The sequence below is a fragment of the Amia ocellicauda genome, chromosome 7 (assembly GCF_036373705.1).
Source record: "Amia ocellicauda isolate fAmiCal2 chromosome 7, fAmiCal2.hap1, whole genome shotgun sequence".
In the NCBI taxonomy this organism is placed as follows: domain Eukaryota; kingdom Metazoa; phylum Chordata; class Actinopteri; order Amiiformes; family Amiidae; genus Amia; species Amia ocellicauda.
This window is the reverse complement of record NC_089856.1, coordinates 3,795,345-3,821,873: the sequence shown is the minus strand read 5'-3', so window position 1 is coordinate 3,821,873 and position 26,529 is coordinate 3,795,345. Positions and strand designations below refer to the sequence as shown.

General features: G+C 49.8%; 2 protein-coding genes across 3 annotated transcripts in view; one reads left to right on the top strand and one right to left on the bottom strand.

Moving 5' to 3' along the window:
- The window catches only part of plppr2a (phospholipid phosphatase related 2a), a 38,523-nt gene extending 25,485 nt beyond the window's left edge, over positions 1-13,038 (bottom strand). The window contains exons 1-2 of one of the 2 annotated variants that reach the window (XM_066707994.1): positions 12,337-13,038; positions 8,269-8,371 (exon numbers count right to left, since the gene is read on the bottom strand). In XM_066707994.1, the coding sequence (XP_066564091.1) occupies positions 8,269-8,334 (66 nt within the window). In that variant the 5' untranslated portion in view covers positions 8,335-8,371; positions 12,337-13,038. The remainder of the gene's footprint in view (positions 1-8,268; positions 8,372-12,336) is intronic. The other variant, XM_066707993.1, reaches the window with a different exon arrangement.
- Positions 13,039-17,441: 4,403 nt separating this feature from the next.
- Positions 17,442-26,529, top strand: part of palm3 (paralemmin 3) — a 29,024-nt gene continuing 19,936 nt past the window's right edge. Inside the window, exon 1 of the mRNA XM_066707992.1 lies at positions 17,442-18,078. The gene's annotated coding sequence lies outside the window, so the exon portion shown is untranslated. The remainder of the gene's footprint in view (positions 18,079-26,529) is intronic.

Sequence of the window (26,529 nt, the reverse complement as noted above, 5' to 3'; positions counted from 1 at the left end):
TCGAAGTCGAGCTCTGATAACACTCAGCTCCCCTGCGCTCTCTCGCTCTCTCTCTCTCTCTCTCTCTCTCTCTCTCTCTCTCTCTCTCTCTCTCTCTGTGTTCAGGCAAGCAGCTGTTGGAGGAAAACAACAACAGAAAAACCTCTGCCTGGTTTAATCAGCTTCCCGGCCTGGCTTTAATGAGCTCCAGCTCAAGAGACTGCAAGACAAGACGACACGGACCACACTGCCCACACTGTCGCCCAGCAGACTTTTCACTGGGCACGCAACTCCACTCATCCAAGGAGACTGGCAGAGACTCGGGGCTGAGCCGTGATATCAGTGAGCATGGCTCCTGAGATGCTGACAGTACGGCCATCTTTCACATTGTGGGGGGGGCAGGGGGAAGGTAAGGGATTTGGCTCCGGGTAAGAAAGCAGTGAGTCAGTGAGTCGCCCACAGCTGCTTCAGACAGCAGCATCCACACCTGGAGAGGTGAAGAAGGCCAGTATATTGAGAGAAGGCTCTATTCCAGCATGAAACAAATGACGGTGGTCTATGTAACTGGGTTCCCAGCACCAGTATCTGTTGAACCGCGTTCACTGGTTTCAGCCTCCAAAGGATTCTATTGTTGTTTTTGGGTCACTCCGGGATGTTGTTTGACTCTCAGCGGCACATATATGATCACACTGCTGAGGGAACAACATTTCTAACCAAGTTTAACCCTAATTTTAACATCACTTGCCCACATGGGGTTTTAAAACCTAGAACATCTCCATCTACTTCACAACAGGCATCTTGTTTCTCTCCCCGGGAGCCGTCCACGTTTACCAGGAGACTTCAAACCTGCGTCGGTGTGAGAGCCCAGCAGGTAGTTCAGAAAAGGAACAGGCACTGCGTGAAATCTTGTGTTTATAACATATGTGAACGTACAGTAAACCATATTAAACTTAAGATTTACAAAGTTTACACAGGTTGTAAACATTTACATCATTTGAAAAAAAGGTTACTTAGGGTTGCCAACCTATTATCCCTGCCCTCCTCCGTCTCACATAAAACGCCACGGATTTCAGTTACCGGGATCAACCCCTGGAAACCCCGGCTGATACCCGTACTGCTCGCAGAGTGGAGGAAATGAGAAACCTTACAGAACACCAGCCCGTTAAAACGCAGAGCGCGCTGGGGGTCCGACCATCTTGTTCTGGCCCATTCCTTCACGTCCCGGGACCCGAGGCATTATTAGATCTGAGCAGCTCAAACCACAGCCCGAGTGCCATCGATTGTGCTACAGTGCGTCGCAAGGAGAACTGGCAGTGATCTGGCATCTGCGGACTGCTGCCGGATGAACCCAGGTGCCCTGTTCTGGCTGTTGGTATGTCCCCCTCTTTTGGCGCTCTCAATGCGAGGGAAGTAACGAGTGGCAGCGCATCAGTGAGTCTTTTTTACTTTTTTGTTCTCCCTTCCTGCTCGTTTGACTCAGATTCTGGGCCCACTGGAACCGTGGAGTGCTTTTGAGCTGCTCGTGAGTGCCATGTCGGCTTTCTAGACCTGTCTCGTTGTGACTGTCTCTTCTTGTCTCAATGGCACTGCTCTCGTGTCATTTTACAAGATTCACGGGAGAGCACTCAGCACGGGCAGCTGGTAGAGAGAAAAGGTCACACGGTAAACAAAACAACAGCCTAAAAGGAAGCCAAATGGCCTATTGTTTACAAACTCTGGAGGCCTGGGACCAGAGATCTCCCACTGTGGCAGTTCTAGACCCACAAACTAGTACACCGACCGGGCATACATCGCTGTTGAGTCTGTGGAGGGTCCCACCTTCGGACGAGATGTTAAACTGTAGTCGGGATGCCATCAGAGACACCCTGGTGCCACTGGAGAGGGTCGTGGTAATGTAGCGTGGCAGAGGGAAGTGTAGTGATCTCGAGCCTCGCTAAGGGGCCTTTTAGTCATACGTTAAGATCACTGCATTTTGGCACGGGAGCCCGGGGTTTGATTCCCTGTTGTGGACGCTACCCCCGAAATACTACAGTACTATCCACGGCGCCTCCCTGTGGACTTCAGTGGGCCCAGTGCCACCTCAGAGGGTGTAAAAACGTATTCACTAGAGGTACATCTGCTGCCCACTGATTATAAGTCAATCAGGACATCAGGGTGGCCTCTTTTTCCCAATCACACCCTGCTGAGATGAGCTGAGTCTGCTGAGTCCCATTAGACAGAAAAATAATCTTTCCTCAAACAGACAGCTCCTGGTCACAGCAGACTGTGCGGCGCTCGAGAGACTCAGCGCGTTTGTGTGTGAATGTTGTGTGTCGGCGTTCTACACTCAGGGGACCATCTTCCTTGAGCCCAGGATCGGGCGCCAGACGGCCGGGTCTGTCTCACAGCACATGTCCGCCTCTCCCACAGTCTGTGCGCGCAGATGCTCCCCAGCTTAACTGTAGATCCCTGGTTCTTCCCGGGCTGGAAAAAAAATCACCAGGGCACCTGCTGCATGTAATTCCTGAAACAGAACGTGCTCCCGGTACGTGACACGTGGAGCGAGCAAGTGATGGGCAGCTGGGGACGTCAAAGGATGGGTTTTGGCATTCGCTGGAGCCGCCGAAACCTGTCCCCCTTTTTCCTTATCTGTCTAACTTGTGTTCCGCTTTATTCAGTTTGTTTTTATGAAACTCCACACTGTCACTTTCGCGTCTTGCGTAATACTTTCACAGATCCTTGTCAGTCTGGATGATAATGCAACTGAATCAAAAATATAAAATAAAGGTTTACATCACAAAGTTTGATCACAAAGTTGGCAAACGTGCACAACACAAAGGGTCAGAACCGCCACCACGGGAACACAGATGGCGCCAGCTTCGCCTGTAATCTGTGGCCTCTGAGAAGGAAAACAGAACCCAGCCGATAACAGGCAGAGCTCCTTGGGAAGGTGGAGAGGAGAGGCTGTGGGGGGGATGTGGAGTAGTGCTCTGTGTGCGGGAGCATGTGTGTGTGTGTGTGTGTGTGTGAGCGCGTGTGTGCATGTGCAGTTGTATGCGTGTGTATATCTATTATTTATTTAGTTAGTTATTTATTAGCAGACACCCTCACCCAGAGAGACTCACAATGTAAATGCATTTGTGTGTGTGTGTGTGCGTACATGCGTGTGGTTGTGTGTGGCTTCACCATAGCCCGACTCTGTGTGCTGCATCCATCTCACACTCCTTCTCCGGCGCTCGCCAGGTCCTCATGCCAGGGTCAGATGGCACGTGAGAGGGGGGTGAGACGACAGCCCCGCCCCTAACCCGTCTGCCACCCTGGTACACACATTCCCCCTGCCTTGTGTGAAAGGAAGAAAACAGGGGAAGCAGAGCACTGTGGATCTCAACCACAACTCTGCACTGTGTGTCCACATGAACCCAAGATTATTATCATGTATTTATGTATTTGTATGACCCCCCCAGGCTCTGGCGCTCCAGAACACATACACAAAGACACACAAATACACAGCACTAGGATTGTTTTCCCCCGATGGGCTGCTCTTGACCTTGTGATAGATCCATGACAGGCAAACAAAAGCAAAGTGGAGCTCTCAAAAGGCAGATTTCTCCGGCACCATTACAGGCACCACGTCTCCCCCGCCAGCATCTCTCTTCCCTCTCTCTCAAATGACTGGCTCACGTATAGAGTGGGAAGGCACGTGAAAATGCAGTCTAAGCCCCTGTCTGTGAATGGTATTTCCCCTGCCGTTGTCCCCCCAGACATTCCCCACACCTCTCTGGGTCTCGATCACTCTTTAGCTCGTGGAGTGATTGTTCGGACTGGTACAGGTGTCGAAAATCCTGCTTCTGGAATCCGAACTGTAGGCATAACTCTCCCCGTTAGTCTATTATACACCAGTATTACCGGTTTCAGAAATAGCCCTTCTAAAGTAGGTATCTGCTGGGACCGTGTTACACAAATACCTGAATTGAACACCATTAACTATGATGATGATTTGCCCAGGCAGGCTATAAAAGTGAGCTTGAAAACGTTTGATCTCCTGACTCTACAGAGTGTGTTATTTTTAATTGGAAATTTTGTAATTGGGAGACGCTCTGGTTATTTGTGGCTCCGGTGCTTCAATCCAATTCAGAGGCGATAACACGGGAAGCCAAATCACCATGGGAACGCCGCGAGTGCCGCTGGGTAGCCGGGCAAACAGCCCCATCTGTCGGCCGCCGGAAACAGGCCACCCTTGGCAGGTTCTCACAGCCACAGCCCCCTCTCCTGGAAATGAGTCATATTGCAAATACTGACCAAATAGGGGTTGTGGACTAATATATCTGTGAAGTCTGCAAATAACTGGAGCATTTGTGTTTGTATTATGCAGTACTGTAATTAGCAGTGCTACAGTCAGGTTTCCATATTCAACTGCTGCATGAAAGATGAGAAAAAGGAGCTGCTCCTCACAGAGAAATCCAAGCTATACTTTTATTTACCAAAATATACCAACATGTCCCAACTCTACAGTATAAGAGTATAAGAAACTTTTTTGGAAGCCTGTGTAAAAGGTTTCTTCTGATCGATACACGCAACTATCCGCTTTTGCTGATACACAATCGATGTGCAGTTTTCCTTCCTCTCGGTTCTGCTCAGGCTGAAATGTGTAATTTTAATCCGGAACACAAATCTCCCCCGGCAGGAAGTGAGTGCGGGGGAAGAGAATCGGAGGCGGACGCAGCCTGCTCTCTGCACTGTTTGCCGGATCGCTGCGGGGGTGCGGGGCGCTGTGTGGCGGAGGAGCTCAGCTCAACCCCTCTCTCCAGCTCTGAGAGAAAGCTTGCCCAGATCCCCATATATATATATATATATATATTTCAGTCAAACAAGAATAGCTTGGGTTTGGGGGCGTGAATATTCACAAAAATGTCTTGCTGCTCTGAGGACACACTTTTCCCCTGACCAGAGCTGTGTACTGGGCCTGGAGACCAATTCCCCATCCTAAGCCAAACTTGCGCGGCACCGGCTCCTTGGTAACCCACGCCCACGGCTTCCCATCGCCAACACACGAGCAGCGCAGTGGGGAGAAGGCTGCCCCGTAGCTATGTTGAATAAAAGCTACTCTGCGAGGAGACAGCGACTTGCGCCACGCTCTACAGCAGAGCCCACACATCGGGCTATATTTAGCTGGCAAAACTCAGCCCGTGTTAGAGATCTCTCTGCTGCCGCCTGCATGGAGAGAGAGAGAGCAACGTTTGAAAGGAAGAAAAGGGAAGGAAGAGAGGGAAGCAAAATGGCAAACGTCTTCCAAGATATTCAACGGCTTCCTTGCACCTTCCTTGCCTGGCTGGCCCGGGAGGCTCCGAGCCGCTTGACACAGATCGCGCTACACGCTCAGCGCCTGCATGAGACGGAAATTACAACAGACACATGTAATGTAAAGCAATGAACCCGAGCACAATGTTAATATGTATTTAATGCGCACTGGTGTGTGTTTTAAAAGAGCAGCAAACCCACATACAGCCAACACGGATGAGAAGGAGTGATATCGTGCGCTTTTCTCTGTCAGATCATAGTTGATTCGTATCCGGTCTGATTGATCCCAAACTGAGCCGCAGATGTCAGCGCTGGCCATCACGTCTAGGATGGTTTTTAAAGGATGCTGAGCCGTCTTCACAAGGCAGTGGATGTCTGCGGCCCGAGTCTGCTGAGACGAGTGCATTCTCCTGTAACGCACACGCCCGGGCAGGGGCCTGTCCCGGTGCATTCGAGACCCAGGCAGCCAGACGGAGATGGGAATCGGATTATCGTTTTAAACAGCAGTGATTTATAACCGGGGTCAATTGAATTACAGGCCCGTGTTCTGCCTCCTGCATTTCACAGCACCTTGGCTTTCTAGATGAGGGAGGTGTGTGTGACATGGAGGGTGAAGAGGCTCATATTGTTGAGAGGGTATCGTTACATCACTGCACTGTGGGGGGGGATCTCACACACACACACACACACACGGGCCAGTCCAGATGTTCAGTCACAGTCAAAGCAGGACACCAGATTGTCCGCGACTGCCCCACCATCACTTCCTCCTCCCAAAACTTTCTTCTCCTTTCCTCTCTGGACAAACAACTACTTAACATTTAACCACATTTCCTTAATAACTAACGCTGCTTCCTGAACAACCCCCGCCCCCTTCCTGCACCAAAAAGATCACCCTCCTTACAAAAGCGCTGTAAGTGGAAGCACTTGTGCAGAGCTCTCTGAAGTGCACTGAAGTAATCCTTTTGCAAATAACAAGACCCTTCCAAATCACTGAGACGAACAGCAGTCTTACTCAGACTCATTAAGTGGATGCACACTAAACTGTCACATTAAACAGGGCTTTATTTTCTTCTTCTCTCAGTTGTGTAAGAAGAACAAGTTACGTGACCCAGATTGTGCCTCCTAACGTGCAATATTCCAGGAAGAGTTCTGGAACCAGTAGCTCGTTAACCCGGGCACTTGGCACACAGGACTGAACGGGTTAACGCACGTGGCAGGAGCGGCCCGGCTCTGGGGAATGCATCACCTCGCTGGCGTTTACATGTGACGTCCCCACAGTGACACACAGCAGAGAGAGAGCCCGTATCTCATAGACACATGACTGGAGAGGGCTGTCGGACTGCTCTCCTGGCCCCCCAGGTGGCACGGTCTGCAGGCGTCTACCGTAGTGCTCTCGGCCTCAGTTCCTGGATCGCCCCGGTGTCTTCTGCCAGCCAGACCTCTGTGATACTTAGAGGTCATCTTAAAAGGGGCTTTAAACAACAGATGGCAAGACAAATGGTTTGAAGTTCGAGGTGTAACTTGCTGAGAGCGATTGGCTGCCTGGAGAGAAGTGACTTATTTAATCAACAAATCAGAGCTCAAACCATTGACACTGTTGGCCCGTAGGAGCACAGTTTGAATCCCCCTGTTTTAAAGCCTGTTCCCGGTGCACCCCCCTTTGTCTGATGGCTTTTAGTGCCTGATCGTATGCTGCATGCCGATCTCTTCCTCACTAACGCTGTGCTTGAACTGCAATCAAGACATTGGGCGGACCACTGCAATCGGGTTGACCACTGGTTTACCCACTTTTTGCTACACCTCGCTAGAGTTGGTTTCAACGATGCAGAGACCCAAATGGGGGAAATATGCTGTATCTAATAGGCCCGTAAGAAGCATGGCTGGCTCGGCGTGGGTTTCACACCACTGTTCGTCGAAGCAGAACAACAAGACGCATGGAAGCTGCAGCCTTAGTGTGCGGGACTAGGAAACAAGACAGGTTTAATCAAGCAAATACCTCAGTTAACTTCTGCCCTAAACCAGGCCCTGCTGCTAGACCTGGGCAAGATGGTCATATCAAGCAATTCGATCAGTTAAAAGCTCGGGTTGGACTTGGAAGTGGAGGACGAGGGTCTACACCAAAAGATTTTGGGGAGTACACACTTAGTACACTTTAAGGCTGATCTCAGAACCAGGCAGACACAAACCAGGCACGAGTTTACACAGTTGTGTGTCTCACATCAGCCTGCACAACAATTGCTTCTCTTTTTATATTTTAATTTCTGAATGGGGTTCATCGCCAACTCGGAAATCTTGGTCCACTGCGCTTCGCCGCTCGCTAACAAGGACGGACAGAAGATCGGTATTGGCTGACGTCAACGGGATTAAGTGTGCCTGGGAAAAGAGCGTGCTTAATGTGGCGAGCGCAGAAGCCCCCACCCCCGGACGGTGAATCGGAGCGGGCGCTGACAGTCCTAACACAGAAAGAGCCAAAGTGCGGTGTCACTCTCCAAGTCTTTAGATCTACAACAGCAGCCAGGAGGCAAAACACGAGACACCCAGGGAGAGACACAGAAAACCTTTTACCCGCTGTGCGTCCCCCTGCTGTGAGTGCTTTCTCCCGGCCCGTGGGCTGAGAGATGTAGGAGCTGCTCTCGCTACATCACATCATCCCAGGTCTGTGGATTAGCACAAGTAATGGGACTGCGCAGAGCTTGTGCCCGGGGGAGGCTGGCATCTGGGAAAGGCACCATGACTGCCAGTACACGACGTGCTGCCTAAGAGATCGCTGTGTAGTGCCCGCTGGGGAGACATAGGGGCCTGCGTGTCCCACACACCTCTGGGAGGAACTGGACGGTCGGATCAGGAACCTCTCCCAGTGGAAAAGGTGCCAAATCTCCCAAAGAGCTCATCGACCATAAATAACACAGGCCATGGGTGAGAGTGGGGGTACAGAAGTATAACAGGTCCTCCGCCCCACTGTGAAGACCCTGTGCTGTTGCCCCCCCACCCCCAACCAACCAGCTGACTCACCTCCACAAACACGAAGCAGGGCACGATGGAGGAGCTGCTTTTCACTCCTTGCTTCTCGCCCGCCATCTTCCTCGGTCCGCTCTGCTGCCCGGTCACACAGCACCTGCAACGACAGCGCACTTCAGCCGGGCCGCCCACGACACCCTGCCGGACTACTCTCCTCCACCGGCCTTGGCGCGAGAGAGGGAGCGGGAGCCGGGCTCACAGCTGCACTGGCGGCCCACCAGAGATTTTTCTGTGCCCTCTGTTGCAAAGGAAAGCTGTAGGGGGCACAAGCTTCAGATCACAGAGATACCTCGATGGACGACCGAGCCGAAACTTGAGACGGCAGTAGAAACCCACAGCCCGGTTCTCAAGCAGTACAATGCACCTGTTCTCCTCTGTCCCAGTTACATTCATTTCTGATGTGACTGCGCACCTCCACTATCGGGACTGTGTTTACAAACTGCTAACTTCCGCTATGGCCGACCGACAACGGCTTCCACTGTCTGACAGTTTTGTCAGCTCCAATGCAGATCCGGCTTTCATTTGTTTTGACTTTGTATTTTCGAGCCACTTACTTTGTTTAGATTTTTCTACACGACTAACCCCTGCCGATAAAAACAGATTGATTTGCCGATGCCCGTCAGACACAGAGGTAAATGATTAGTTCTGTTGCACGGAAAGAAGGGAACAAAAAACACAACAGAAACTGCAGGTGATCTGTGGCCTGGAGAACAGGTGGGTCTGAACAGACACAGGTGCCTAGAGATAGGTGCGTCTACAGCTTGCCCTACATACGGAGACTCGTGTGGCTTCTCTGTGACCCTGTCTCCTATATCCCAACGTCTCGGGCTCGGGCCGAACCAATTCCTTAAGACCTGCGTCAGGATGGGCTGAAAAATCTACCCCCGGTTGAGCTGCCCTGAAGTGGGAGCTGCTGGTGTACGGTCTCCCTGGTTGGTTATAAACGGGACCGCACTCACATGACTCTATCTGGAGTGTGTTTGACGCAGCTCAGAGGAACCAACAGAGAGCTTCACGACTTTGGGAAACTTCTGACATCTTTACAAAATACATATATATAAATAAATATACTTTTTAAATGAAAAGTCTGATGAATAATTCATGAGTCTGAGCTTTTAGTTGAAGGGGAGAGGAGATGGGGCCGTATTTATAGACCTCCCTGTGAGTGTCTAATGAGGATCAGCTTGAGACGTCTCTGTCGCCGGGCCGCCTCCCCGTGCCGAATGCACAGTTATTAGGATGCACAAAGCGCCTGCAACGCTTCCTGACCTTTCCGGCCATGCAATCTGGAATTGGCGATCTGCTCATTACAGTCCTGTGAAACGCAACGTTACTTGGCGATTGCCTGAGTGTTTAATTCTGTCTATGCGTACACAACAGTGTTTTGATCATTTGAAATGTGATGTGGTTCACAAAAAGGTGCCACTTTGGGGAATTATACTACCCCACCACACCAAACACACACACACACACACACACACACACACACACACACACATACACAAACCCACACACATCCCACCCGCCAAGAACTGAGCATCTCTTCCCTACTGCCCCGCCATGATGCTACTGCTGGAATCTGGACAGGGAAAAGTCAGAAAGTCCTGGGGAAAAAAGTCATGCTTCGCCCATGTCCTTCAGACAGCGGCTGTGGAGCTCTGGCACCTTTGAAGGCCTCTCTCCAAGGCTGAAGACCTGGAGAACATGTCACCTGTCCAACTGACCAAATAATCAGCTCAGATACGGCCTCCATCCTTCATAGCTCTGTGGAGAATGAAGCCTCGACTCCAAACTGCTTCCATACATTCTTTTAGTGTCATAGGGTTTAAAAAAAACGATCGCTTGGATGGCTTGGTCAGCACCCGCCCGAAGCCTTACCCATGATGCCCCATGGCGGCTCCGCTCAAGAGTCGCCACACCCAAAAGCAGTCGGGGAGGGGGGGTGCTCAGACTGCAGATCCAGGACTGCAGCCCCCTCTTCCGATGTGCTACACTTCATCCCTGCAGCTCCTGCTCTGCTCTCATCGCGTGACACAGGGCTGCGGAGTCGCGATGCTCAGTGCGCCGCGGGATACAGAGACCGCAGCTCACCACTCCATTGCAATATTTTCTCTCTCTCTCTGTCCCTCGAGTGTAAGACTTCCTGCCTTCCATCACAATCTCTCATCTCCCTCTATTCCCCCGCCGGCACTCGCTCAATTGCGCTTGATGAAACTCATGGCCTGGATAAGAGCCGTGTGTCTGGAGGACTCCCGTATTGCGCAACCCTCGGGTGGGCGCTGAGGGGGATACTCCAGCACCCAGGCACCCTGACACCCCCATCAGAGAACCCACCTGGTGCCAATTCTCTACCCAGCTCTTAAAGAAGGATCTTAAACAGATGGGGGACCCGTGTGCTTTTGCTCGTTAGGCTCCTCAGTAGCTACACCTGACCCTGGACAATCTACTTTGAAGGATCTCTGTGAGTTTCCTCGTTCCAAACACCTGCCCCTCTGCGTGTAAAGAAGTGATTGGTGTGTCCCATTTTAAATACTCACAGACTGAGCTCACTTCTCACAGCTAGAGGACCCAGAAATCATGTCAAGGACCTGCATTAACAGGCTCACTTAAAAAAGCGTTTTCGCCCCGTCTTCATTTTTTATTTCCGTTCCCTTGAGAAGCGAATGTGTTTGGTCTTTCGGTGGCTTGACAAACACTGGCACTGCCCTCAAACAAGCGAGTGTTCGGTGTGAAATCAATCGATGCAATGCCCGTCTGAGGGAAGCTGACATATTGGCATGGCAGGTGCGGGAGGGAGGGGGGGAGTCCTGCACCGGGACAGGTCAGCCGGCAATCTATACACACACACACAAACACACGAGCGCGCACACGGAGCGGCACAGACAGAACTAGGACAGGAGAGCTAATTTGGTTTTGTGGGGCGATCCTTGCAACGTCAGTCAAGCCTCTACATTTCTTGTGCGAATCCCCGTGCTCCAGGGCCGAAGAACGGACCAACAGGCCAATTTACCGTGTCCTCAAGCTCCTGGATTATTTCAGCTCAGTTTTACTTTGATAGGAGGAAGAAGACATTATATATATAAAATAATTTCACATTTCAATCACTTCCATACATCAAACCAGAGAGAGACCAGTCTTGCAGCACAGTCCTCCTTTGGGGACCGACAGACAGACAGGAGCTGTAAACAAAACAAGGCCATATGTTCACCTTTCAGTCTGTCTTACTGCTACGGAAAACCGTTTGCCAAAGGGAGAAAGATGGAAATTGGCTTGTGCAATCAGTTTTTTGTGTTTTTTAACATCGCATTGCCGTCCTTGCAAAGCCAAACCTTCACCTTCGACGTCTCCTCTCCCGCTCCCCCACCATACGCTTGCCCCGATCGTGCCGAAACCCCCGACAAGCCTGCACTGCCTTCACGCTTGGTATCAGCCGCTACATGTGCAGAGCGCCGCGATGCCTCAGACAGACTCCGGCTGTAGGTGGCAGGGGCTGCGTTATTTGGGTTCCCTAGCAAAACCAAAAGATACACAACAAATTACCCCCCCCACACACACACACACACTCAAAGCATGCATGTTTCTCCCTTTTTTGTTGTTTTTTTGGACTGCACTCCTACAGAGGCACGAAACAAAACCACAAAAGCGTCTTTCCTGGCATTTCAAATCACACTTTCCAGAATTGCATTGTATTTTCCTGTAATTGTATTAACACCCCCCACCCTCCCCCACACACACACACACACACACATTATTCACCTAAACACCGTTACACTTCCAACTCCTCAGTAGGTAACTGGAGCTGCTATAATAGGATTTTGACGCGCAGTGATTGGAAACGGGGGACCTGGGAATTGCCAGAGCTGGCGTCCCTTGCATTAGCATCGCAATGTGGGTTAGAGAGGGCGAGACACGCTCTTGCAGAATTTGGTCCCTCTCCCCCGGGATCCCAAACAGAGGGATTTTCAATCTCGACTGCCTGGTGTTCCCCTCTGGAAAAAAAGATATGAAACCCCCCACTCAAATCTGCAAACTCAAGCTGGTACAGAATCAGTGCAAGCCTACCTCAGCCTGCTCCCTTGCTTCTTTGTGTGCTGAATTCCTATAGAGAAGCCATGTCCAGCTGGAAGGAAGGGAAATAGCCTCTTTTTTTGTTATTTATTTGGCTCCTCTTCTTCTTCTTCTTCTGCTGCTTCCCCCCCTCCAGAGTCAAAGCCGAGCAGACTCTCTGATTCCGTCTTCTGCTGCTGCTGCTCTCTCGCTCAATGCACTGGGAGGAAGAAGAAAAAAAACAAAACAAAAAAAAACCCAAAACAAACCAAAGCAGCGAAGCAACGGCAGCGGATCTCCCCTTCCCCCCTCCTGCAAAGATGGGTCCTTGTTATTTGTCTTTCGGAAATAGCAGCTCGGCTAATTAATTAAGTGGCTGAAATTACCAGCTTCGGTGCTTCCGATACAGCTGCTGAGAGAGAGAGAGAGGGGGAGAGGGAGAGTGGAAGCATGAGAGCGAGAGAGAGCACGAGTCTGTATGTGTGTCAGAGATGAGGAGGGAGAGAGAGAGAGAGAGAGAGTCTGAGAGAGAGAGAGAGAGAGAGAGAGAGAGAGAGGGGGACTTGGGCTCATTGAAATTCGAAGCATGCCCTCCCAGCTAAGCATATACGGGCTTGTGAAACAGACACGCAGCAAAATTCGCTGTCTGTGTTCAGGTGTGCATTAGAGAGGTGGGGGTAGTGCATGGCTGGAGGCGGCCACTTCATGAACGTTCATACACACTGCCACTGGGAATTCTGCATGCTCTACATATAAATTGTATTTATTGTTGGCTAGTGCAGGTGAAATAATCCAGGTCAGGGCAGCCTCTGTTCTGATCAGTGTGCTGAGGGCAGCGCCAGGCTTTAGGCGGGTATTTGTGCAGCTACTCATGGCGAAGGTATCAAACGTGTGGCTCATCTCACCGGACAGCATGCTGCTCTTTCACAGAGACGTTCGGCCGGCTGCCATGCCCGCGTCCGCACCAGCGAGACTCTGATCTGAGGGGACCGCACAAAGTGCCAAAGGCAGAGCGGCCTTTCCGTCTTTGTTCCAGTGCCCACTCCGGGGGGCGGAAGGGCAGGTATCTGGACACTTTCGTTTGGGATGACGTGGAACATTTGATTGGATAATGGATTTGTCTTTCCATCTGGCTCAATTTTGCATAATTTTATTCTTTGTCTTCTCTTTCTCCTCCTGCTCCCACCCGCAGGAATAATGACCCAAAATAATGACCCAAAAGCATCAATACACAACTACAGGCTGCAAGGAGGCCCGAGTGAGGACTGAGGGGCAGAGACTGACTGTCTGCTGCAGATCGGCAGCTCCACATGATACTGCCCCTTGCCCCTGGTGTGCCCAAACCCCTGACCTCCCCTCCCCCAGCACAAACAAACAAACTCACTCACAGACAATCAGCGCACGAAGGGCCTCTCATTTCTCTCAGGGATATGCTGGCATGGGCCCGGGGCGCCAGGACTCCAGCAGTACAGATCCGGCAGGTTGCAGAATCAGCTGCTGAAGTGTTAAGCTGCTCCAGTTAAGGAAGCAGCAATTAGTCCAACTCATTAACCGGGAACACTGGCGGAATGCAGGTCAGACTCACAAGCGGAGACGGGCCCACTTTTGAGTGAATCGTCTCCAATTATAACACACTTAACCCCTTGGAAGGAGACGAGTCGTAGTGCAGCAGGAGTCGAGTGTGTTTTACGCGCGGCCGGAGGAGGGTGGATTTATGGGCACAGTGAAGTGCCTAACTAGATCACTGATTTCACCGCACACTCGGGGTGAATGGCTTCGGGCCCGAGTGGTGCCCCGTGGCCCCGGTGTTACAGAGAGGATACCGTGGTGAGGTGAGAGGAGGGCAGGCCCAGGTTAATAATGTCAGCCCAGCCTCAGAGTCCTCCACTGTGTCCTCCCTCCTCAGCATCGCTGTGCTGAGTCTACAACACTGACCGATTCTCCAGGGAAGGAACGGAAGACAGAGAGAAGGAAAGCGTAAGAGATATGAATGTAGACAGGCAGACAGAGAAAAACAAACACAACTAAACATGACAAAACAAAAGTCTCCTCCTGTGGGGGTGCAACGTGTTTCTGATCTCAGTCACACACAGCTGCGCCGGTCAAGCGCTGACGGACGACCACTTCTGAGCGGCAACCGTCCCACGTCTAGAGGAGCTTCCTGGAAAACGCAGGTGCAAGAGAAGGAGGGAAAGGACCCACACGAGTCCCCGCGGCCGCGGTGCTGCCGGTGCCGGGCCGGTGAGCGCACTGAGCCTCGGTGTCGGGGCTGTAGGCGCGGAGGTGGCCTGGATTGTGCAGGCAGGGTGGAAGGGGGGGGCTTGTTTATGGAGCACAGGAGAGGGTAATTTGTGGTTGGCGTAGCAACGAGGCGAGATGCAACGGCGCTAACAGAGCAGTGCCCTGCAGTACTGACACACACACACACACACTCACTCACACACACACACACTCACACACACACACACACACACACACACTCACTCACACACACTCACTCACACACACACACACTTACACACACACACACTCACTCACACACACACACACACACTTACACACACACACACTCACTCACACACACACACACTTACACACACACACACTCACTCACACACACACACACACACTTACACACACACACACTCACTCACACACACACACACACACTTACACACACACACACTCACACACACACACACTCACTTGCAAATGTACATACACACAAACTCACTCACTCACACACACACACTCACTCACTTGCAAATGTACATACACACAAACTCACTCACTCACACACACACACTCACTCACTCGCAAATGCACACACACACTCTCACACACACACACTCACTTGCAAATGCACACACACACACACACAGACACACACACTCGCAAATGCAAACATACACACACACTCACTCGCAAATGTACACACACACACACACACACACACACACAGAAACACAGACACACTCTCTCTCTCTCTCTCTCACACACACACACACACACACACGGACACGTCCAAAGAAACACACTCTGCCTCTGAGCGTTCCCAAAGCAGCACATCCGACAGCGATCGTTCTACCGGGGTCACACACACACACACACACACACAAAGATACGTAGATAAAAAAATGATGAGGAGGGAATTAAAAAACAGACAAACAAACAAACAAACAAACCAAAAAACAACAGTTGGCACAGATCTCTGCCTGGCCTGGCGCCATCTGGTCTCCAGCCAAAGCCCAGCACTGAGCAGGCTCCTCTCTCCGCTTGCTCCTGAGTGGGAGATCGTCCTCAGCCAGGGCAGCACACGACACAGTCGCACAAAACTTCACACTCGCGCCTCCAAGCACACTGGCGCGGCTCTCAGTAAGGGCCTGTGATCAGGCCTGCAGATGGTGGCCTTCACACCTGGACTCATCCCTGAGCAGACGTGCGCCTTTCCAAGGCACACGTCTGCTCAGGGACGAGTCCAGGTGTCACATGACTGACACCCATTCCATCGCCTGCCCTTCCGTAACGTTCTTCCTCACCGAGCTGATTTACATTTAACGGCAGTTCAGCCTCAGGTGATAAAATCGCTCACCGCCTTCCCACTGTTTCCAATTCCACGAGGGCTGCTCCTCTGTGTCACCAGACCGTGAGGAGAAAACCTGTTCACACGCCTTCTACCTCGAACGCACTTCCCCGAGTCTGGAAGATGACGCCTTTAAGGATGACGGACACCCGGTACAGACGTGGCAGGCCGTGGTGACAGTCTGGGCACCTCCTTTGAAGGCTGTGTAAATATTTAACAGGCCTCCTCTGACTCAGGCGGATTTATCTTCTATTTACATATGATTTGCATATCTAAATTAACTACTGGGGATGGAAAAACACACGTTGCCGTTTTTAAAGCAGGGGGGAAAGAGTTAAAGGGAAGAGAATCAACGGAAGAAGAGAAAGCTAGTGATACATATAGAGTGGTGGTTTTGAGTTACAGTGAACCCCCCCACACACACCGGGACGAGATCACCTGAGCTGAGCACCATCACATCCCAGTCCTCTCGCTTGCATGCTGGGTACAGTAGGGATAGGCAGGGAGTGGGAGGGTATTTTAAAAACTAGGATAGTCCGATAAGACATACAATCATTAATCTGCCTCCAGACTATTATTTTTAAGCTTTCTCCATCTGACATGGTGGGTTGTTGTGTGTTTTGCCCTTTTTGTTCAAACGCACCGTTTCCAATTCCTCCCAGTGTACAGTGTTATTGTAAGAGTTTATATCAATCTAGCAGGAGAAACATGAGCATTGTTTTTTGTTCTTTTTTTCTTTCACCGCCAGGCTTATGTAAAATGAAAGCTGCAGCTGAAGAGGCAGTTAGAAAAAGGGCACATTTCACTGCTGGCCGAGAGCCTCTGAAAGTGGACGTGTACGTGGGAGACCGAGGAGAAGTCAGCCTTTGCAGAGTCAGTTGTGATTGACTTTTTCCCTGCCTGGGCGCTGAGAGAGAGCCCTCCACAAAGACTTGCGTGGGAGCCCCAGCCCCCATCCCCCCTGCAACAGTGCCCATCCACCCCGGCCTGTGTGAAAACTGGCGGCGGCCCAGATGAAGCCGCGATGAAATCTCTCTCTCACACACTTATCTGCATGGAAAGGATACACCAGAGAGAGAGAGAGACCACCGGGCAGCGTTTCCCCACTACTAGAGATATCAGATGCAAATAAAATCTCAGTGCACATGGTAGGATGCATTAAAAAAAAAAAGTTTGATCATGCTTTTCGATACGCGTGGGCTCTGTATAGAGAGTGTTATCAGGTCGCTCTTGTTCTTTTTTCCCTTTCACTGCAAATCAACTTCAAACAGCACTGCAGTGTTTTGCATGTTTGATTCATTATAATAAGAAAGAAAAGCACAGAGGTCTGTCTGTATCGATCAGGCACCGAGATCACTGTTGCTGCTTTAACTTGCTTTGCAGTTTTGCATGTCAGAGAGGACCCGTGTGGATGTGATTGGGCAAAGCAGGGCTGCAGGAAAAAAACGCACCAACTTCTAGTGCCCGTCACCTTATCTAATAACAAGGCAGTTTCAAACGGATGCCCACGTAGGCAGCGTGTTTCAGTTGCGAGTCGTGAAACCCAAGCCCCCCTGAGACACTGAATATTTCATCATCTGTGCAATCCGGATTCAGATGTCAGCCGTGGAGGCGAGGGCGCCATTGCGCGGTGTAAAGTTTTGTATTTGACGTCCTGGTCGTGGACAAGAGCATCGGCCGCGTTTGCCTTTTTTTTTTTAAACGAGTGGCACCAGTTTTGAGGTCTGGACGCGCAGCTGGCACTGCCGGACGCGTGGACACTTCACCACCTACAGCTGCAACCCGAAAATAACAGGAAACCCAATCGTTTTTCGTTTTTCTTTTTTCTTTTTCTCCTCCCCCGTTGAAAAAAATCTAATACAAAAAGGGGGCCGGACTGCAGATCACAACACAGGAACAGGCTCAGGTAGCGACAAGCGCTCCAGCCGAGCACATGCACTCAGTATGTATAGGCTGACGTGCATATTTAGACAGTGAATAAGACGTCGTGTACGCCGTGTTGGGATTACAGCCGGACTTTCTGCTCCGCCAAAACTTCGAGATACTTCACGGACACCGAGAGACTGTACTGTCGGACAGGGTTTGTTTTGTCGGTCCCGTCCCCTCCTCCCCGGACCATTCCCACCCAGGAGTTGGAGAGAAGCGCAGCCCGGTTTCGGGGCACAGCGAGTTGGGTAAGTGGGTGCCAGGCTGCGTGCCAAGCCACACACGCTGGCACCTTCCGACACCGCTTGTGTGGTTAACGTGCATTGCTGCTCTCTTGCCCGCTTTCCTGTGCAAAGTCAAGTGTGCACGGTTTATTTCAGATTGATAACATGTAGCAATCCCTGCCCCGGGTCTTTGTGTATCGGATCTAATGTAACTGTGCCAACAATGTAGGCGAAACATCCAGATAACAGTATTACTAATGTAGCGGGAGGGCTGTATGCGACTAAACAATATATATATATATGTTATACTTGGATGCTTTTATATTAATGCTCATATCAAAATTAGGATTTGACTTTCTCGCATGCACAGAAGTCGCCCATAGCGTTCATGACACGGATGGGTGGATGTGTTGCACAATTAACGCTTCGTTTGCTTAATGACAAAGGGCGCAGAATAAGTGAACAATTACATTATATATTTCCAACAGCTTAGTTAGTGGAAGAGGTAACAGCATACACAAACAACCACATGGCCTTGATGTGGGTTAGTGAGTGTGTTAGCACGATACATATTATTTTATTTGACCTGCACTGTCCTTAAGTAAAGATTTCAACAACCTCTGTGTAACCTGTTACATGTGGTTTGAGGTGGGAGGTCTCATCAAGTCTCTGACGGTCTCCAGCCCACTTTGGCTGACCCAGGGAGGGAGTGAATGAACCCTTGACTCCGATTGCATTTTCAGATCTCAGTTTAATTGAGTAACTATCTGTGTAGTGGAGATAAACTGCTCGTTTGAGAGAGGTCACCGAGAGAATGACCCCTTCAGTGTTTCTGAGCCTCAAGAGTCCGCGGTGACCTTTCCGGGTGGGAGGTTCTGCACAGGAGGACTTGTCCTTGAGCCGCAGTGATAAAGTCAGCACTGGAAACACAACGAATCGCTCAAGTATTTACAGTCCCGTCATCACAGAACAAGACCGGAGGCATTTTACACGACGACACCGAGCCAAGACTTCCACATCTGTGAGGGAAACTTGTTTAGCAACCAACAGTCCAGAAGTGATCAGGAAGTCTTTTTTTTATGTAAAATAAAAAAATAGGGGTATGAACTGTATGTCAGACAACAAAACATTGCGTGCAGAAGGAAAGAGATCAATATTGTGACTCCCTTCTCATACTTTAGCTGAATGAAACTGAAGGAAGTCTCATGACCCATCTTCACACTTGGAAGACATTAAAAGCTGGATTCTCTAATTGGGCATGTCGTGAATACTGGCCTCAGATATGCAGCCCTTCAGCCTGTCTCTGCCCCACTGCTGTCTGATCTTGCAACAGCCAGGTCACGCTGTAACAGCCTCAGCTGGTGCTGTTCAAAGGCTGTTTGTGACCGAGTGTTGCGGGCCGTTAATTACCGCAGCTCCTGAGATTCTGGGATTTTCAAAAGAGGCCCGGATTCCCCGCCTGCCCATCCCCCACGTCCCCCAGTCGCCTACAAGCCAGCTCTTGTTTGCCTCAGCCAGCGCTGTTTGAAAACACGGTGTGGTTACTGCAGTGCGCAAACAAACACCGCCGACAGGGAGCGGACGACAAATGCACCTCTTAGAGTTCCTTAATTGAGCCATGTTTGCTGATGGGTATCTAGCCTTTTTGTTTTTCTGTCCCCACTAGAAAACGATTTAAACCTAACCTTTAAATAAACCAAAAGCAGGGCCTCCCCCGTTTAAACACGTTGTCTACTGCTGCCCTTTTGGGGTTTCTTGTACTTTTATGTTATTATGAGACAGAGCTGTTAATGTCAAATACATTAACAAAAAATATATACAAATAAAATAAATCCTGAGAAGTCATTGCAATACCTCCTGCTTCATGACTTGATTTATTTGGCACTCGCAGACATAGACTCAGTGGAGAAAGATCAACACGATGGAGCGCCTCTCCTTTGAAGATTACATTGATCTCAGCAGTGCTTACACAGCTTTTGACGAGAGCGACGCGGGCGAGTCCAGAGACCTAGAGTACAGCGTCTGTTTACGGTAAATTCCCAGACCAGCTGAGGAGCACCAAATCAAGGACAGACATTTGTTGGCCACTAAAATGGAAAAGACTTGGTGGCACTGTTGACGAGCAACCCCCCCCCACCCCAAGGGAGCCCCAGAGATTTATATTCTCCTGTAAGCATTAATCATCCCGTAGGAGTTTTTGTTTCTCTCTCCTTCATGTCGAATGCTTTACTTCACCTTTGGTATCAGTAACACAGGCTTGTGTTGATTCAAAGTATTCTGTGGCAACTCGTGTGAAGGGCGCAACAGCAAAAAAAGACTGATTGCTTGAAAGCAAGACGCCGGCTCCTCACACGTGAAACGCTGGGGGATTCGTGGTGGCAGTTGCGAAAGACCCGTTCGACTCTTATCTTTCAATTAGCGCACGGTCCGAGACCGGGGAGAGAACAGGTGATTTGCGTTGTTCTCAGAATCACGAGCTCGGCGGAGTAATTAAGATCTGAGGTGGAATCAACCTGCTGCCCTGGAGGCCTGGACCCACTCATCCCTGAAAGATGGGACAGCCGAGTGTCTCATAACATCAGCAGTGTCGCAAAAATCGGCGATGTGTTTTAGGGCGATTTGTTTTAAGGTGATCAGGGCCTGAGGGGAAAATGGGGATACAACCGTTTCCAATTGCAGCTGGTGCCCCAAAGCGAGGACATTTCAGAGGCATCAAGTGGTGTATTCCCGGTGGGGATGAAACGCCAGCGCTCGGATCAATCGTGAACCAAGTCCCGGATTTGAACCTGGGTCACGAGAACGAGCCAGTTTGATTTTAATTAGTGCGCACACCACCTCGAATGAACTTTACAGGCTCTGATTACAATACGATGATTTACAGAGCAAGAGTAATGGGTGCACTGGGGCCGCCCACGTGTGCTCTCGCCTGTGACAGTGTGTGTGTGTGTGTGCGTGTGTGTGTGTGGGAGAGCGAACACGGCCTGCTGATTTGCGTCCAGGTGCTGGTGCTGAGCGGCGCGTGTCACGGCCTGTGCTGCAGACAGCTGCAGTGTATATAAAACTGTGTTTGCTCTTCGGTGTTAGCAGTCTGTAATCTTTCCTGATATTCAGCCTTGTGTTTGCAGTTAGTCCCCCCCCCACTCCCTTCTTCTACTTACATAATCTGTCTGTTCGTTTTATCTGAGCTAGCTGCTAGTAAACTGTTTCCGAGCTCCCCACACAATACTTTCTGACTGACTCAAACCCATAAATCACCCGGGCAGTTATTGAAACAGTCGACGTGCTGACAGATGACACGGCCACACAAAGCCCTGCGGCGTCTCCGCCTCGCCTGCAGCCTGAGTGTGATGGTAGGGAAGAAGGCTTTTCAGACTCGGACAAAGGTGGGCTTCCCCTGTTTTCATTAACATCCATTATTGCACCTGAAGCTGCGTGTTTCAAACGGGGTGTCCTGACTTGTGGTGAATCCCCAATCCAATAAGGCCTATTCTTCCACAGACTCCACTGAACGCCAGCTTCCTGTACACCTTCATCCGCCTCTCTCTCACGCAGCCATCCGTCGAGACCTCGCACCGCTCTCAAATCACCACCCCCCGCCCCCCGTTTTACTGCCTGCTACTCCCTCAGCGCAGGAGATGGCAGTCAGAGGCAGTTTAGTCTGGCACCAAGGGGATCACGGCTTTTAAAAGCGACGGTTGGACGCGTGTGCCCTCGGGAGATAAAAGCCGTAAACGGGCAGTGACAGCGCGGCTCGTTGGAGACAGACAGCCCAGACGCTCTTTTGTGGGACATAGAGTTTTGGGCGCAAGTCTAGATGGTATCGATTGGGTCTGTATTATCACAGGAAGGATTTGGGCTCCAGCAGTGGGAGGCAGGGAAGCTAATCTGTTTCGACCCGCGCTTGATAGCAATCAGAAGCTGATAAATACCCATATAATCCAGACTGCATTACAGAAACAGCTGTTGATCGGGTGCGTCTCGCTCTCACGGCCAGCCACACACAGGAGCCAGCAGCCAACAGAGCTACCAAAGGGGCCTCGCCAGCGAATCCGTTCTCTCGTTAGAGCCGTAGGTAGTAAAACTGAGACCAGCAGTAATAGCAGAGTGTGTGCATGTGTGTTTGTGTGTTTGTGCGTGTGTGTGTTTGTGTGTTTGTGTATGTGTGTGTGCTGGGAATGTTTTTTTTTGTTTTTTTTCCTTGTCCTCCAGTGTCTGAATGGAAAAACAAACAAACGGGCTTTTAAAACCGAGCAGCTGATAAAAGGGGCTTGGATGACTCTCTCCTGGAAATGCAATGACACACTGATTGAGATTAGCAGCGCCCCTCTGTTCCCCTTTAATTGAAAGGTCGATGTCAGCCGCCGTATCTGTACGTTCACCTCCACCCCTCATTCCACACATTCCACAGTGTGATCGTTGCTTCACCTAATCTATGCGTTCAGATCTGCACTTTGGCTTTGATACTTACTGTTGGCAGACGGTGGGGAGGGTTGATGTTTAACTTTAAATTCCTGGACCCTTTGAACCCCAGGCACCATGACCTGTGACCTTGTGTTAACGATGACAAGAGGTCTGAGCTGAAATGTTTCCATGATGCCTAAGAAATTATGGTTCTCAGTTACCTATAAACAGGCTGCTGGAGTGCACACTGTCTCAACACCCTGCCAGACAGATTTACAGTAGTGCGGCAGAGATAAAGATCACAGATTACAGTGGGCCAGAGGGCAATAAGGGTATTAGGAAGCAAAGGTGTGAGAAAATAATCATAAAAAACATTATTGCTGCTGATAACTTGATTTTTAATGGCACTTTGTAACTTTAATGATGTTTAAAGATGCCTACACAAGAACAGACATCACACAGGAGACAAATTAAATTATCCAGTTTTCTTTATTAGAAAATGTTGCGCGAACTCTCCTGTGGCGCAAAATATATATATATACACTCACCTAAAGGATTATTAGGAACACCATACTAATACTGTGTTTGACCCCCTTTCGCCTTCAGAACTGCCTTAATTCTACGTGGCATTGATTCAACAAGGTGCTGAAAGCATTCTTTAGAAATGTTGGCCCATATTGATAGGATAGCATCTTGCAGTTGATGGAGATTTGTGGGATGCACATCCAGGGCACGAAGCTCCCGTTCCACCACATCCCAAAGATGCTCTATTGGGTTGAGATCTGGTGACTGTGGGGGCCAGTTTAGTACAGTGAACTCATTGTCATGTTCAAGAAACCAATTTGAAATGATTCGACCTTTGTGACATGGTGCATTATCCTGTTGGAAGTAGCCATCAGAGGATGGGTACATGGTGGTCATAAAGGGATGGACATGGTCAGAAACAATGCTCAGGTAGGCCGTGGCATTTAAATGATGCCCAATTGGCACTAAGGGGCCTAAAGTGTGCCAAGAAAACATCCCCCACACCATTACACCACCACCACCAGCCTGCACAGTGGTAACAAGGCATGATGGATCCATGTTCTCATTCTGTTTACGCCAAATTCTGACGCTACCATCTGAATGTCTCAACAGAAATCGAGACTCATCAGACCAGGCAACATTTTTCCAGTCTTCAACTGTCCAATTTTGGTGAGCTTGTGCAAATTGTAGCCTCTTTTTCCTATTTGTAGTGGAGATGAGTGGTACCCGGTGGGGTCTTCTGCTGTTGTAGCCCATCCGCCTCAAGGTTGTACGTGTTGTGGCTTCACAAATGCTTTGCTGCATACCTCGGTTGTAACGAGTGCTTATTTCAGTCAAAGTTGCTCTTCTATCAGCTTGAATCAGTCGGCCCATTCTCCTCTGACCTCTAGCATCAACAAGGCATTTTCGCCCACAGGACTGCCGCATACTGGATGTTTTTCCCTTTTCACACCATTCTTTGTAAACCCTAGAAATGGTTGTGCGTGAAAATCCCAGTAACTGAGCAAATTGTGAAATACTCAGACCGGCCCGTCTGGCACCAACAACCATGCCACGCTCAAAATTGCTTAAATCACCTTTCTTTCCCATTCAGACATTCAGTTTGGAGTTCAGGAGATTGTCTTGACCAGGACCACACCCCTAAATGCATTGAAGCAACTGCCATGTGATTGGTTGGTTAGATAATTGCATTAATGAGAAATTGAACAGGTGTTCCTAATAATCCTTTAGGTGAGTGTATATATATATATATATATATATATAAGTTATCCCGAGTGTTTCATTTTCCTGAATCGTGGATTATAGTTTTCGGCTTTTCGAAAGTCCACTTGAATCCCAGTTGTCGGCGGCCAAGTGTCCATTCAGCTCCGAGTGCTGAGCTGCTCAGCCTCTGTTGAACCGGTGTGTGTTACCATAGCACTGCACAAAACATGTTAACAATAATATAATGGCGAAAACAGCTGTGCATTCCACGGCTGGCTGCCCCCAGGTCTGCGTCTGCATTTTTCTTATCGAGCCGGGCCCCTCCGACTACAGCAGAGCAAGCCCAACGTCGCCGGAGTGCACAATGAAACTTTCCTATCAATCTAAATACAGGATGTGTGCGTTTCCTGTGTGTGCTTTCTGTACAGATGTGCCTTCGAATACAGGAGTGCTGACAACTGCACCGAGAGTTGTGTGACCGGTGCACGTGACAGGGGACAGATTTGACGTTCTCACCGTGCCGTTGGCGTGGAGCCACGGCAGAGATTGCGGGGCAAATTCTTTCCAAACCGGTTCTGGTGGAAAACGACTTATTCCGGAAAGAAACAAAACACAAAAGATGCCCTAGCCCAGCACCTAGTTTTCGCCTAATTACTGCAGTATCATCCTTTTTGGCTTTTTTAGTGATTTTAAAATGTGATTACAGTTGGGTTTTCCTTCCCGTCGCAATAAAAGGGATTCACAAAGCGCAGTTAAGGATGGGAGGTGGTTATCTTTCATCGCCGTGTTAATAGGGGAAGGGTGTGGGAGCGCATTCCCGGCACTAACAGCCTCCTAGTTTTGAGTTAACTGCCACGCAAGAGCTGAAGAGTGCTGGGAAGAAGTGTCGTCGGGGCTTGTAGGGACAGGTGTCGAGACAACAGGACTCGCTCCGTAACTGTGTGGACTGTGTACCTCTCAGCACTTCAACCATTCAGTGTAAAACATCTATCAGGCTGGGCTAAAATATATAACCCCCCTTTACCAGGCCTCTGTATGGGGACTGTGTCACGCTGGGCTCCTAAGGGTTAATGATTCACCATGCTATAGCTTTTTGTTTGGCTTAGTTTACACATTTCGTAATGTGTGCAGATGATGTCAGAAACTGAAAAGGAAGTTTTATCGGGTTTCCTTGGCGTTGGAAAGAGCAGCGGAATTAAGGATTCTGGTCTAAGTGGGTCGCGTCCCGTCCCACAGCACGCGTGACACTGGTGCACAACGGTGAACCCAGTCCGAATCTAAACACGGACAGACCGGATTCCTTTTGGAGTCACGGACATTACAGACACAGGCCCTGCACCGCACACACCCCTCGCTGTCGGCATTGTTCGGCGTCTCGGTTACAGTCACTGAGACGGGCTCGGTTTGGACACAGGAATGTTGCTCTGTGAGATTTTTCCATTTGTGTGAGGAAAGCGCACTAGTTACAGTAACCTGCCTCTCACACAGGCATTCCTGAGCTCGAGTTATACAAGAGCAGACCCTGAAATGTTCCACCTGAGAACTTTCCTCTAGAAAACATTAGTGAATTCATGGGTCGGTTAAACCGTTTTTAATCTTTGTTTTCCGAATGACGGCAAGCTATTCTGTCAGCGTGAGAAGCAAGTCTGGTATCAGAAGCTGTGCTGTCCAGGCTCGCATCTCTCAGCGATTGCTGGCCGCTATTCAGGGTGCTATAACGCTAAAACAACCCAGTACAGCATGACTCATGATGCGCAAATCCCCGCGCCTCGCCTGAGAATTTCCCGTCTGATGGCTTTTAATTATGACCCACTCTGCCACCATAAAAACTGATCAAAGCGAGAGTTAGAAGCCAAAAGGAAGGCTTTTCGTGCAAAGACACCCGTCAGGTTTTAAAGCTTTGGAGATGTTTGCTTAGTAACGGGTTCCAAAAATAAAAATCCCATCCTCTTTGTCGAAGTGCTGCTTCCCAGATCTGTCTGTGTTTGAAGCCGATTTACGGTAAGTCCTCCGTACAGGGATCTGCAAGTCTATGTGGGACAATACTTATTAATCAGCACAATTCCACACTATAAGAAAAGGCTAAAAATATATTTAAGCCTCAAAGCGGGCAAAACAAAACAAAACAAAACAAAAAAGTACTCTGGCAAAGAGGCTTTTCAACTTGATTTTCTAGCTCTATTCCTGGCAAGTCTTTGATTGGCCTTAGATAACTATTTGCTATTATTCGCAGTGGAAAAAGACACAAGATAAAATAAAAGGCCTGGATTAAACCGTGGTGCTCAGATCTGGTCAATGGTGGTCATCATAGCCCTCGCCAAACCTCTCCATGTGCTCCTGGGAAAA